This window comes from Salvia miltiorrhiza, chromosome 4 (genome assembly GCF_028751815.1).
Source record: "Salvia miltiorrhiza cultivar Shanhuang (shh) chromosome 4, IMPLAD_Smil_shh, whole genome shotgun sequence".
Lineage (NCBI taxonomy): Eukaryota > Viridiplantae > Streptophyta > Magnoliopsida > Lamiales > Lamiaceae > Salvia > Salvia miltiorrhiza.
The window spans coordinates 27,826,308-27,840,896 of NC_080390.1; the positions used below are offsets into that span (position 1 = coordinate 27,826,308).

Consider the following 14,589-nt stretch of genomic DNA (forward strand, 5'->3'; position numbering starts at 1 on the left):
ACCAAAAGGGTAGGAGGAGGGAGCCTTAGGCCAGCGTCTATTTGGGCTTGCCAGATGACTATTACCCTGGGGTGGCGAAGGCTCTCGGGAGGTGTTGAACCTTTAGAGAAGGCCTCGAATTTTAAACCTTCGGGGTGTCGACACTTGCTCTCCAATTTATTAACCGCCGCGACGCCAAGGAGGGATTCAGGAACACGCTTTGGGGGTTGGGGGGTCTTCTTACCCCTTTTCTTAGGCTGAGAAGAACTGGGGACAGTTTGAGAGTCATGAGAAGCAGAGGGAGAGGAAAGGTTTTCAGGATCCTGAGGCTGGGGAGAAGAGGATGAAGAATCTCGGGGAGAGGGCGACCGCGAGGGTTGGGGGACAGAAGTAGAGGCCATCGTCAGAATACACAAAACCTAGGGTTTCTAACACGCTCAATCAGAGCACCAACAAACCTCAAAACTACTTACACTGATCACAAATAATGGGAAAAAAGGATACGCGAATTACCTAGGGCAGAGAAAAATTGACGGTAAAAACCGGAGCGGAGGGATCGTGGGAAATACGCCGGAACAGGGAGAGAATCGCCGGAAAATGCAGATAAAGGAGTTCGGAAAACTTGGAGAAGAAGAATAGTGAAAAATGAAAGTTCGAATCGACTAAGTAAAAATGTACGCGGGCAACTACCAACATGCGGGGTGAATGACACGTGGCATACGGAAATAAATCAACGGCTGAAAATCCCTACGGAAAGACGAAAAGACGCAAAGGTTAAAAAGATAGCCTCGGGGTACGGGAAAAGCACTGTAGCTCGGACAGGCATTTAATGCGGGTGACATCATCCACGCGGGCGAGTCCTCTGACTAGTTGCACTAATCCTGAGTGAACTAGCCAGACCAGGGGGTGGGAGTAACAAAAACATTGGAAAATAATTTATAGGGTTTATCCTTGCTTTCTTATAGTATTAAGATTCTCGTGTTTTCAGGATTTGCAGGGATCAGGGAAAACATCATAGCACCAGCTTTAACAATACTTCAATGGTTGAACACGAAGAATACCCGGTTCAACCAGACCAGAGGGGGGAGTGGTTGATGAGGAGTAATATGTGCAGAGTAGAGAAATGATACAAATCAGAGGAATCATCCTCACCAGAGGAATCATACTGGTCAGAAGAATCATTCTTACCAGAGGGATTTCGTCCATCAGAGACAATTCATCCACCAGAGGAATGGCTCTCGTCAGAGAAGTCACCCTCGTCAGAGAAGTCGTCTTCGACAGAGAAGTCCTCCACGCCAGAGAAGTCATCCACGCCAGAGAAGTCCTCCACTCCAGAGAAGTCATCCACGCCAGAGAGATCACCTCCATCAGAGGGATAGCCAGAAACGCGGAAGACTTTCCGCGTGAAGATGAAATTCCTGATATACCCTTCGACCACGCCAAGTGCATGCGCTTACACCAATTTTACCATTTTACCCTTCACTGTACTCTATAAATAGATCTCGCACTCGTGCATTGTAATTACGTTATCTCATACTTTCAAATACAACAGCTAGTTTTCCTTTGAGCTCCTGTTTTCCGATCGCTTTATTTCACTCTTTCCGATCAACTTTACTAGGTATAGTTTACGCTTTTCGCTTCGTAGTTTAGGTGTTGGTTTCGTGAAACACCAGTTATGAATTCAAACTTTAAAATTCAAATTCACGACTACTTGAATTCACAATCAAAATAGATCCTGGTTGTGAATTCGAGTTTTAAAGCTCGAATTCAAAAACACCATTATTATTTTATACACTACATTACAATTTTATTACATCAATAATTAGAGAAGATAAAATGTATAGCATGATTGTAACTCCTTGAATATTGTGGCTTATTTCAATACGTAGAAAATATAAATGTTCTCCTTATATTACACTGGGGAATAATTACATAATATCAAACTGAAATTTCATTTGTTTGTAACAAGAAAGAAAAAGAAAATATGACTTATAAGTATTTTAATTATTATAACGAAATTCCACATTCTTATATATTTTTAGTGTTAATAGGCAAAAATACTCACTTCCTTAAGTTTTTTTTGTAAAAATGCCCTAAGTTATCATACAAAGCATTCTATGCCCTAATTATGTGAAGTGCCTATTTTACCCTTTGATGTTGATGGGTTTGCTTGGTTTTTTGTGAAAGTCTTACACATTTGACCGATTTGACAGCCATCGGTCATAAAAGTCAACGATTTGACAGCTATCAGTCAAGAGTACATATGACCAGTGGGTGGCTAGATCATGTGTCCGGCCGGCCGGACACATGGTTTTACCGGCCAGACACATGATTTTATCGGTCGGACACATGATCCGACCGATAAAATCATGTGTCCGGCCGGTGAAATTATGTATCCGCCCGGCCGGACACATGTTTTCACCGGCCGGACACATGATTTTACCGGCCGGACACATGATTTTATCGGTCGGACATGTGTCCGACCGATTAAATCATGTGTCCGGCCGGTGAAAACATGTGTCCGGCCGGGCGGACACATAATTTCACCGGCCGAACACATGTCCGACTGATAAAATAATGTGTCCGGCCGGTAAAATCATGTGTCCGCCCGGTCGGACACATGATCTAGCCACCCACCGGTCATATGTACTCTTGACTGATAGCTGTCAAATCGTTGACTTTTATAATTGATAGCTGTCAAATCGGTCAAATGTGTAAGACTTTCACAAAAAACCAAACAAACACATCAAATCAAGGGGTATTTAAATAATAGAGCATAGAATGCTTTGTATAATAAGAGAGAGCATTTTTACAAAAAAATATAAGGAAGTGGGCATTTTAAATTTTTAGTCTTTTTTATGGGGTATAAGTATAATTTGTCCCCAACTTTTACATTTTTCAATGTACCCAACTTACGTTTATTTTAAAAAATCTCCAACTTCGAAAAAATTATACAATCAAAAATTCAAAATTTGACGACATAATGAATCACTTCACTTGAAACTCAAGTAAAATTTTTGTGAAATTTTTTACACCTAAGTCTGCGAGTATAATTTGTGTCTTGAATTTTGGTATTTAATTTTTAAAAAAAGTCCTAGAACTTACTTCTATTTATTTTTATTTTTTTTTCTTTTTCTTTTTTTTGAGGGATTTCTTCTATTTCTGTTTATTTTCTTAAACTCCAAACTTTGAATCAAAAAATATATAATTATGCTTGCGATCGAGCCAACGAGAGGAAGATGAATCATCTGGCCTAATTCTTGCGGCGATTGTACATGTTCTTTTCACCTACTCTTGCACATATTTTACATGTTTTTTTTGTTTTTTTTTTTTTTTTTCACCTAGGATCTAGGGCAATAATAATTTACAGCTTTTTTCAAAGTTCGGACTTTCGTAAGTTGGGGACGTACGGTTTTCAAAAAATGCAAAAGTTTGGGACACAAAGTAAAATAAAAAATAAATAAAAAGAACTATATACTGATTCCTATTTTTATTGTATCTTTATTAATTTTCTGCATATAACTATGTTTTTGTATAAAGCTCACTGAATATAAACTGGATATTGAATTACGGATTGAGATTCAATGTATATTTAATGTCTTACTACATGTTCCATTTTTAAATTTATTTTATATTTTTTTTCAATTTCAACTTTATATGCTTTTAGTTTAATTTTATGATTATTCACTAGGATTTATTCCAGCTAATTAGGATATATAATTATTTTTTATCATTTAATTTTAGTTTTATTAGGTAATAATACGTTGATAAATTAAAAGTTATGGTATATAATTTTATAAAATTTTAATTTTTTGAAACAAAAGTTAAATTTATTTCATAATATTATAATAAATTTTATTTTTATATAAAATATTATTCCCTCCGTCCCAACGAAGATGTTACATATTCTTTTTTGGGCCGTCCCAACGAAGATGCTACATTTCCAAATATGAAAAAATAAAATAAAATAAGGGATTTTAATTGCAGAACTACAACTAATTAATCACTTCCTTATTACCTTCTCTCTCCTATTTTATCACTTTATTACATTCTCTCTTCCCTCTTCTTTTTTCACTTTTATACTACACACTTAAAATACTCATCTATAATTTCTTAAATCCCGTGGTGAAAAGAAATGTATTATCTTGGCTGAGACGGAGGGAGTATTAAAATAATAATTATAAGAGTGAAACACAATAACACATACAAAATTGTGGAACACTGAATCTCACCCCATTGAGTTACCACATATTTTTCACTAAGGTGCGTTCTCTTTAATTGTAAATTTATCATGAGAAAATATGGGATAAACAAAATTTCACCTTTTAAATCATTCATTTCTTTTCCCTCATTTCATACAAAATATAATTTGACCATTACTCATTCACTGCAAACGAGTGATAATATTATCACACAAAAAATAGAGGGATAATATTATCCCTCATTTGTTGTGAAAATGAGGAACGAGAAAAGATCATGTAAGAAATGAAGAATTTAAAGGGTGAAATTTTGTTTATCCCTCATTTTCTTATGATAAATTTACAAGCAAAGAGAACGCATTCAAGGAGGAGTATAAATAGTTCCACCCACTTATTACATGTGATCGAGAAACCTAGAAATGGGTAACAACGAAATGAAATTGCCATTATTAACAAGATTGAAGGTGTTGATAATGGAGGTGATCATATATGTTTCCACGCGCTCCGATGGCACTCTCAACCGACGTCTCTTCAACCTCCTAAATCCCATAACATCTGCACCTGCCACCAACCACATAAACACTATCCAAATCTCCACTTCCGATGTTACAATCGAGCCCTCCCGCAACCTGTGGTTCCGCCTCTTCATCCCCACCACGCCCAACTCCGCCTCGCTGCCCCTCATTGTGTATTTCCACGGCGGCGGATTCACCATGTACGGCCCCGACTCCAAGATTATCGATCATCTCTGCAGCCATGTAGCTGCGCGGGTGCCTGCAGTTGTCGCGTCTGTCAACTACCGCCTCGCCCCCGAGCACAAGCACCCTGCCCAATACGAGGATGGCTTTGACGCCCTCAAATTCATCGATGCACGACACTACGACGTTTTACCCGCCAATACGGACCTCGCTAAATGTTTCATTGGAGGGGACAGTGCAGGTGCCAACATAGCTCACCATGTGACAGTTAGAGCAGTTGAGCAAGCTCAGCAGTTTGGTAAAATAAGGATCGTCGGCATGCTGGGGCTGCAGCCCTTTTTCGGAGGCGAGCAACGGACGGAGTCGGAGCTGAGGCTGAGAAAGGCGCCGCTGCTTAGCACGGAGATGACGGACGCGTTTTGGAGGGAGTTTCTACCGGAGGGTGCGGACAGAGACCACCCCGCGGCCAACGTGTTTGGTGGAGGAGCGACGCTCCAGAATCTTGATTTTCCGACTAGTTTGGTGGTGGTGGGAGGTAATGATCCGTTGCAGGATTGGGACAGAAGATATGTGGAGTGGTTGAGGGATTGCGGGAAACGAGTTGTTGTGGTGGAGTATCCCAATGCGTTTCATGGCTTCTATGCATTTCCAGAACTGCCTGACTTTGCTTTGTTGATTCATGATGTGGCAAATTTTGTCCAAGAACAACTCAACTCCAATTGAATTTCATCAACACAGACATGTAAGGGAATATTATATGCATGTTTTTAGAGTCAGAGGGTTTTTTAGGACAGTAACTTAGGTCAATTTCAAAATTAGGACAATAAATTTCGGGCTTGTAAAAGTAGGACACTAATTATTAAGTATTGCACCCGCAGGACAATTCTGGGCCCATTATCAAATTTCGGGCTTAATCTAATGATGTGTTAATTCTCAAATTCCATGTCATTAAAAATAAGAGTGAATTTGCCACATAATCAACCCACCCATGATTCATCAACTTCCCCATTCCATAACTTACGTGAAATTGTTTCTCCAAGATAGTGAAGGGTTTGAAGACATTCTCTGCAACTAAAGCTTGAACCCCCCAAATTTCTCATTGGTGCGACAATGGTGAAAGTAAGAGAGAAGAGATATTTGCATCAACCTCCTCCCATGTACAGTAAGTATTTCAAACCTTAAATTTCTGTATTGGATTATACTTATTTCATATATGAGACCAAATTGCAACTATAACTTCAATTGTTCACAAGAAATTTGGATAAGAAGGCAAGGAAAGATCCCATTTATCAAATACGTACATCATATACTTCGTTTATACTTACTGATATTAAATTTGAATGCTTAAATTTCTGTATTGTATTCCACAATACAAAGTATTGGATTTTACTTATTTCTGTATTTTTTTATTCCGAACGTAGATATGTCCTTGAAATTTTTAATGAATTTGTTGTGGTCCAGGGCATTTATTTTAATAAATGTGGTGTGTGGTCCTCAATGTTTATTTTAATGAAAGATTTGTATTTTTCAGTTATTGTGGTCTTGAATGTAGGGTTTTAGTATTTAATCGATTTTTTTTTTCTTTTGCAGAAATTGACAAAGGTTATCTATCAGTTGCTTGTAGGTGGAAGGGAAGAATTTGCCCAAGAATAAAAAAAATTCTTGAAAAGAATGCTGCCAATGTCCATGAGTGTATTCCAATCAAAGGGGATAACACTCACTATGAGATTAAATGTCATAATGGGGACCAGTTTCTTGTTGATCTAGATGAAAGGACCTGTAGCTGTAGAGTATGGAGTTTAAGTGGAGTACCATGCAAACATGCCATATGTGCTATTAACCATCAAAAGGGTGATAGAGATGACTATGTCCATGATTGCTACTCGGTAGCTACTTTTAAGAAAATATATGCAAAAACAATCAAGGGTGTGAATGGTACAAAACTGTGGGGTGAGAGTATATTCATTCCACCACTGCCCCCGCGTATGGAGAGAGGAAAAGGTAAGCAAGCATTTGCTAGAAGAAAAGAGCCTGATGAGAAAGTTGAGAAACTGAAGAAGAAGAGGAAGATCGAACTTAGAAGAAGACAACGAACATTAAAGTGCAAAAAATGTGGAGTTGAAGGTCACAATTCTGTTACATGTGGCAGGGACGAGGTAGTATTCCCTATTTAACTTTTCTTATTTTCAAGTTTGTATAACATTTTTGTTTTTGAAAGTCAGCTTGTATAACATCATAATTTTGTTTTAATTATACTTCTAGGTGATGAATAATCTCCCAAGTGGCAGTGAAAGAGCAACTGGTGAATCAAGTGGGAGCATACTAACTCAAGTGTGTAGTGCTTCAATGCGTCCACCCCAAATCAGTCATACTGATGAACAAGATGATCAAATGGAGCACATTGAAATCTCTACACAAGTGTCTCAATCTAAAGCTGCTTCTGTTCCAGGTCCATCTATGTTGCAGCAGCTCTACCAAGGCAAATTTCAGAATCAAGGTCAACTAATTTTGCAAAGTGGGAAGAAATTTGGGAGTTTGGCTGAGTTGCAAACAAAGAAGAAATAAAAGATGCATTGGTTGCTGATGAGTAGTTGTTGGGCTGTTGTTTCTAAAATTTACTGACATTTTTTTTGTTGATGGGTGATGACTTGTTTTTGTTTTTGTTGATGGATGATGGCTGATGACATATAGTTCCTGGACATCCTTTGTTAATGGGTGGTGGCTAGTGACAAGAATATTTTTTTAATAGTATGCCTTCTTGATTGTGAAAGAGCATAGTAAGATAAACAAGTCAATTCATTTTGTGGATTGCAGTTTTTTTGGATAATTTGGAATTATGTGAGTTTGCAATTCTGTTTTTGTAGTCTTTCTGTGGTGTTGTAGAATTTAGGAGGAAAATTTGGATGATTTTGTTTTATATGAATTACTGCAACAGGTGAATTATGGTGCAGAAGTGGGGGTGGTGGTCAGATGAGAAGAACTGATCATGTTATTAGCTGTAGAAGAAGAAGACTTTTTCTCTTCTTCAGCTTGAAGTTAGAAGAACTGATCCTTATGAAGTACCATGCGTCTGAATTTAGAAGAAATGATGTTATTAGCAGATATTATTAAATAACAACACATTCTGAGGCATTTGTTTCAGCTTCAAGCATACGTCTGTTTCACCACAAAATACCAATACATCCATAAAAAGTACCATAGAACAAAACACATGCTGGCATATATATATATATATATATATATATTGCAAACCAAACACAAAACCATACAATAAATAAATAAATAAATAATAGGTTTTTTTTCATCAAATGAATAAATTATTATATTTCTGAGACAGAAAAAAAATAAAGTCAAAATAATGTCAGAAATTAATTTGTTATAATAAATGGATGTACTATTTTCTAATTAAGTCTCTTGAAGTAAACATCTAAAAAAAGTTATTGCTGAAATTATTTATATTAATTAATTTGAAGTGTATGTGCAAAGTCTACACTAATTGAAATGGTGCGCATGATGGCTGGCTCCTGGGAAGAACCGGCTCCTTTGTGTGGCAAGTTCACGTAAATTATAGAATGGGGAAAGAATTTCACGTAAGTTGGGGGGTGGGTTGATTATGTGGCAAATTCACTCTTATTTTTAATGACATGGAATTTGAAAATTAACACATCATTAGATTAAGCCCGAAATTTAATAATGGGCCCAGAATTGTCCTGCGGGTGCAATACTTAATAATTAGTGTCCTACTTTTACAAGCCCGAAATTTATTGTCCTAATTTTGAAATTGACCTAAGTTACTGTCCTAAAAAATCCCCTGACTCCATGTTTTTACTTTGACAGAAAATGTTAGAAAAAATATATTTTCTATTATTTTCACATGTTTCCTATAATGGATAATTTTCTCCGGTCAGGCTGGAAAATTTATTCGGGCAGCCCATTTTCACTCATTTTCTCACAAATGTTGGATAATATTATCTTACTGGGAGGGTGTGAAAATATTTTTCAACATTTTAATTTTTTTATCCATCTATTTCTAACAAAGTAAACATATGATAAAAAAGGAGAAAAAAATAAAATTATCTCACATTTTCTTATCCATAATTTTCAAATGAAAATTTTACTACCAAAGTAAACGCACCCTTAGAAAATAATGTTTGTTAATACATGTATGAAGCCAAGGCCGGCCCTCCATCGGCGCGAGCCATATGCAGACCGGTCGTCATGTGGGGCTCCAAAACTTTTTAACATAAGATTATTTATACATATGTTTTATCTGAGCCCAAAATAATTATATTAATTAGATTATTGGGTGTTTTCTCATATGGGGTCGAATTTTTTTTACCCATTTAAATAAGAGTGGACTTCAATATTTAAATTAAAATAATAAAAATAAAAATTATCCATTAAGATAAAAAAAAAATTAACCACACTTACCATCTTGCATTTAAAACTTGAATTTACAATCAAAACTATTTCGAGTTGTGAATTCTAATTTTAAAATTCGAATCACAACCAAGATTATTAATAATCTTGAATTACTTTAAAACTCGAATTCACAACATATCTATTCGAGTAGTGGATATTCTAGTTTAAAAAATCAAATTTACATCTAACCGAGTCTTGAATTCATCGATATTTTAAAACTAGGTGTGAATTCAAAAACATTAACAATACAAACATCACAAAACGATTTTTTGCAAGGATCATCACCAAACAATTTCTTTGCTTACCTTTGCTTTGCTAAAATTATCAACTCACCGATGATTTTTGCAAGGATCATCACCATTTGTGATTTTTAGTTTTAAAACTCAAATTCACAATCAAGATAACTAGTTGTAAATTCGAGCTTTAAAATTCGAATTTACAACCAACACTAGAGATTTAGTTGTGAATTCATCGAACTGGTTGTGAATTCAAGAACATTAACTATACAAACTCATCTCCACAACAATTTCACAACACGCAATCTCAAATATTTGATTAAACCCATAATAATTTCTCCACACTTCCACCATAGTCTTCTTCCTCACCACATCATCACCTCTAATCTCCATTATCAATATCCGATGCTCATCACAAATTTTCTCAATCAAGAGAGAGAGAGAAAACGAGAATTAAAAAATGGTAGACACATATGAAAGATACTTAAAATTCACAAATCATATATTCATAAACTAGCAAATACGTCATAAAGTTGTCAAACTAAAAAATAATAATCTAAATAAAAGGTTAAACTAAAAAACAATAATCCAAGTATCTAGTCTGCATATCAAAATGAATGAGCTACTCAGAAGTTGGGGTAAAAGTGAACGGACGCATCAGAAGAAGAAGGTCGATGTATCTGCATGATCAGCTAAATTATCATACTTATCATAAAACATGAAATAAATTATCATACATATAATTCACATACTCATCATACAAATTAACCTAAAACATAATCAAATATAATTTTAATTAACGTTACAAATTAACCTAAAACATACAATTTAACTCTATAACATACCTTTTAGCACGCAGGGGCAGGCAGAGGTGGGGCTCGGCGACGAGAAGGGGGGCAGCGAACGACAAGGGTGACTGGCAGAAGGCAATGCGGCCAAGGCGAGGGGTAGGAAGGGCGGAAAGGGAGAGGGATTGAGCGCGACGGGCAGGGCAAAGGGCTGGTCGACGGGTCTGACAGCGAGGCGGCTCTTGGGGAGGGGCGGCGGATGGATAGCGTGGGCGGGGATGGGTTCAGGCAGGTAAGGATCGGTTAGGGTTATTTGCATGTAATTGTGTTTTTCAAAATAAGGTTAAGTGTGTGTAAGCCTTAGCTCTCAGAAACACAATCACAGCAACACAGTTGACAGATCAACTCCAAATAAATGCAAACTCAAGCAGTTGACATCCAAGAAACCAAAACAAGACTAAAACAACGACGCCAAGAATTATGTGGTTCGGATCAATGATCCTACGTCCACGGAGGATCAACAAGAGTAATTTCACTAATCAAGAAGGTTGCAAGTATAACACAGCAAGAAAATTGAAGCAGAAAACTATAGATGCAAAACAAGCTCTATCTCTCTCAGCTCTCCAATTCTTATCTCTCTCTCTCTCTCGTGTTTCTTGTGTTACAAAGAAGTAATTCATCAATCTAAAACTAATCTCCCAACTCCAGTAAATATACTAGACTGGTACACTCAATCTCAGTCGTTGAGATCAGATCAGCAATCTTGAGCAAAACTGCTCCACTCGCAATGCAACAGTGAATAACAGACTTTGATGAAGTCTTTTACCTTTTTGCAAATGAGCCCTCACAGAAATTGCTAATAAGTCCTTCAGCCTTTTAGTTCTTTTCAGTCACACCCTCACAAATCTCCACCTTGACTATGAAGAATCTAACTTGATCAGATGTACTCTTTGCTTTCCCTCAAACATGCCCCATTATAGGGCATCCCTTCACATCTCATTGAACCAGAAGGCTTACCAGCTCCATGCAGTACTTAAGCTTTAGAGCAGGTAATGTTTTAGTTAACATATCAGCAGCATTGTCAAGAGTAGACACTTTCACAATCTGTACTTCACCTTTATCCACCAAATCCCTTATGAAACGCAATCTCACATCAATATGCTTGCTTCTTTCATGGAAAACCTGGTGTTTGCATAAATGAATTGCACTTTGATTGTCACAAAATACTGTCACAGATTTCTGATCTATACCAAATTTCTCAATCATTCCCTTCAACCAAATACCCTCTTTGACTGCCTCTGTAGCTACCATGTACTCAGCTTCAGTAGTTGATAATGCTACCACACTTTGAAGTGAAGACTTCCAGCTAATTGCTGAACCAAATAGAGTAAAGATATATCCTGACTGAGATCTTCTATTATCTACATTTGTTGCATAATCTAAGTCAACATATCCCAAAAGAGGATCTCCTCTAAAATCTGATTTCCTCTCAAATTTTATACACCTGTTGTACTCCTTCTTAGAATCCATTTTAAAGCTTCCCAGTGACACTTTCCTGGATTTGACATAAACCTACTAGCAACACTAATAGAATGTGACAAATCGGGCCTTGTGCAAACCATAGTATACATAATGCTTCCAACTATATTTGCATAAGGTATTCTGTCCATGTGCCTCTTTTCCTCATCAGTATTAAGCCTCTGTCTTTCTGAGAGTTTAAAATGTGGAGCCAAAGGTGTAGAGACTTCCTCAGTTTCACTCATTTGAAACCTTTGCAGAGTTTTCTTGATATAATCAGACTGACCTAACCAAATGATACCCTTTTCTTCATCTATGTTAATATCAATACCAAGAATTCTTCTAGCAGAACCTAATTCATTCATTTCAAATCTATCCTTCAAACTAGCCTTAAGAGCATCTATTTTAGTTTTACTCTTACTAGCAATCAGCATATCATCTACATAGAGAAGTAAATGAGCCACAGATTCTCCATTTACTTTCTTCATGTATACACAAATGTCATGAGCAGATCTAGTGAAACCAATGCTAATTGCTAATTATCATGTGTTCATCAAACTTCCTATACCATCGTCTACTAGATTGCTTTAGACCATATAATTTTTTCTTTAGTAAACAGACCTTACTCTCACAACCAGGACCACAAATCCCTCAGGTTGACACATATAAATCGTCTCCTCTAAATCCCCATTCAAGAAAGCTGTTTTCACGTCCAATTGTTCTAATATCATATTGTATTGAGCAACCATAACTAACAATATTCTAATAGAACAATGCTTAACAATAGGAGAGAAAACTTCATTAAAATCAATACCTTCCTTTTGAGTATAGCCTTTTGCTACCAACCTTGCTTTAAATCTGATTTGCTCATCTCCATTTTCTGTGATCTCTATCTTCCTTTTGTATATCCATTTGCAGCCCACTAACTTCTGATTGTTTGGTCTGTCCACTAGCTTCCAAGTTCTATTCTTCATTAAAGAATTTATCTCCTCTTCCGTAGCTGTAATCCAACACTGTTTTTCTGAGCTTTTCATAGCTTCAGCATAGGTTCTTGGTTCACAATACTCTATCTCTTCAACCAGGCTTAATGCATGAGCAATTTGGTCTGCTTCTCCATATCTCACAGGTCATATTGTAGTTCTTCTTGTTCTGTCTCTTGTGAGCCAGTAGCTCCCTTGATTACCATTATCTGTAGCTGAGATGTCTTCATCATGAGAGGTTGATGAATCCTGATTTTTTGTTTGAGAACTCCCTTCAAACTCCACCTGAACATGAGTACCATCATCAACCTTCTTCTTTACTTTGGGTTGCAGCTGCTCTGGTTTTTTTAAGTAAGGCGTGATGTCTTCTCTAAAGACCACATCCCTACTAATTAGGACCTTGTTATATCCTTGCTCATAGCACCATAGTTTGTATCATTTTACTCCCTTTGGATACCCTATCAGTACACATTTAAGAGCCCTTGGGTCAAGCTTATCTTGCTTGATGTGCACATATGATAAGCAGCCAAACACCTTGTGTTTTGAGTAGTCAGTAACTTTTCCATTCCATAATTCTTCTGGAGTTTTGAAGTTTCTCGCTTTTGTGGGACATTTGTTAATGAGATAGCAAGCTGTTGACATGGCATCTCCCCAGAATTTCTTTGAAAGACCTGAACTGGATAGCATACATCTAGCTCTCTCCAACAAAGTCCTATTCATCATTTCAATTATTCCATTCTGTTGTGGATTAGCAGGAATAGTCTTGTGCCTTTTGATGCATTTCTCCCTACGGAAGACATTGAATTCCTCCGAGACAAACTTTAATCCATTGTCCGTCCTTAGGCACTTCACCTTCATCTTCTTCTCATTTTCCACTGCCATGCACCACTCTTTGAAACTGCCGAAAGCATCATTTTTGTTTCTGATGATGTACAGCCATAGCTTTCTTGAGTAATCATCTATGATACTCAAGAACCACCTTTCTCCATCCAGATTCTCTGTCCTTGAAGGCCCCCATAAGTCAGCATGTACATATTCCAGGGGTTTGCTAGCAGTGTAAGAGCTTTTCCCATATGGTAGCTTATTGCTCTTCCCCAATATGCAATCATCACAGCTGTCCAGCTTTATGGTCGTGGGATTCTTCAAAATTCCTTGTTTTTGAAGTTGTTCCAGTGATTCTTCACCCACATGTCCAAGCCTTCTGTGCCAGAGAATTGAATTATCCCTTGTGTTCAGCTCAACATTACCAATGATGGTATTTGCTTCAAGGAAGTATAGTCCTCTGCTTCTCTTTCCTTTCATAACAACCTTTCCATTAAGGCTGACTTCAAGAATTTCATTCTCTGATTTCCATTGGCATCTTTTCTCCTCTAATGTTCCCAACGAGATCAGATTCATTTTAAGTGATGGAATGTATCTCACATCTGTGAGTATCTTCATAGATCCATCATGGACTTTCAACTTTATTGACCGTATGCCAATAACCTTGCAGATGTTATCATTCCCTAACATCACAGAACCTTCCTTCTTAAACTCCAAGTCTGCAAACCAGCTCTTGTGAGAGCACATGTGAAAGCTCAAGCCAGAATCAAGAACCCATTATTCCTCTATGTTGGTATTTGCAACGTTCAGCAGTTGTGCATCTTCACATGCTTCTACAACTTCAGTTGAATCTTTCTTTTGGCTCTCCTCCAACTGCAACTTCTTCCACTTAAAACATTTTTTCTTGATGTGCCCCACTTTATCACAGTGAAAGAATTTTCTTGCTT

At 37.1% G+C, this 14,589-nt stretch overlaps 2 protein-coding genes across 2 annotated transcripts; both read left to right on the plus strand.

Annotated features, from left to right (window-relative positions):
* The first annotated feature begins 4,586 nt into the window (after positions 1-4,586).
* Positions 4,587-5,640, plus strand: LOC131019559 (probable carboxylesterase 18). The gene has a single exon (XM_057948135.1). It carries the CDS (start codon positions 4,598-4,600, stop codon positions 5,597-5,599), a length of 1,002 nt encoding a protein of 333 aa, XP_057804118.1. The 5' UTR covers positions 4,587-4,597; the 3' UTR covers positions 5,600-5,640.
* Positions 5,641-6,494: 854 nt separating this feature from the next.
* Positions 6,495-7,619, plus strand: LOC131019566 (uncharacterized). The gene is made up of 2 exons (XM_057948144.1): positions 6,495-7,032; positions 7,139-7,619. Exons 1-2 carry the CDS (start codon positions 6,862-6,864, stop codon positions 7,439-7,441), a joined length of 474 nt encoding a protein of 157 aa, XP_057804127.1. The 5' UTR covers positions 6,495-6,861; the 3' UTR covers positions 7,442-7,619.
* The last annotated feature ends 6,970 nt before the right edge of the window (positions 7,620-14,589 follow it).

Bases quoted from the DNA above. Each gene is read 5' to 3' on its own strand.
- LOC131019559 (XM_057948135.1), top strand. From the start codon at position 4,598: ATGGGTAACAACGAAATGAAATTGCCATTATTAACAAGATTGAAGGTG.
- LOC131019566 (XM_057948144.1), top strand. From the start codon at position 6,862: ATGGAGAGAGGAAAAGGTAAGCAAGCATTTGCTAGAAGAAAAGAGCCT. The intron at 7,033-7,138 runs GTAGTATTCCCT...TTATACTTCTAG, and splicing joins TTACATGTGGCAGGGACGAG to GTGATGAATAATCTCCCAAG.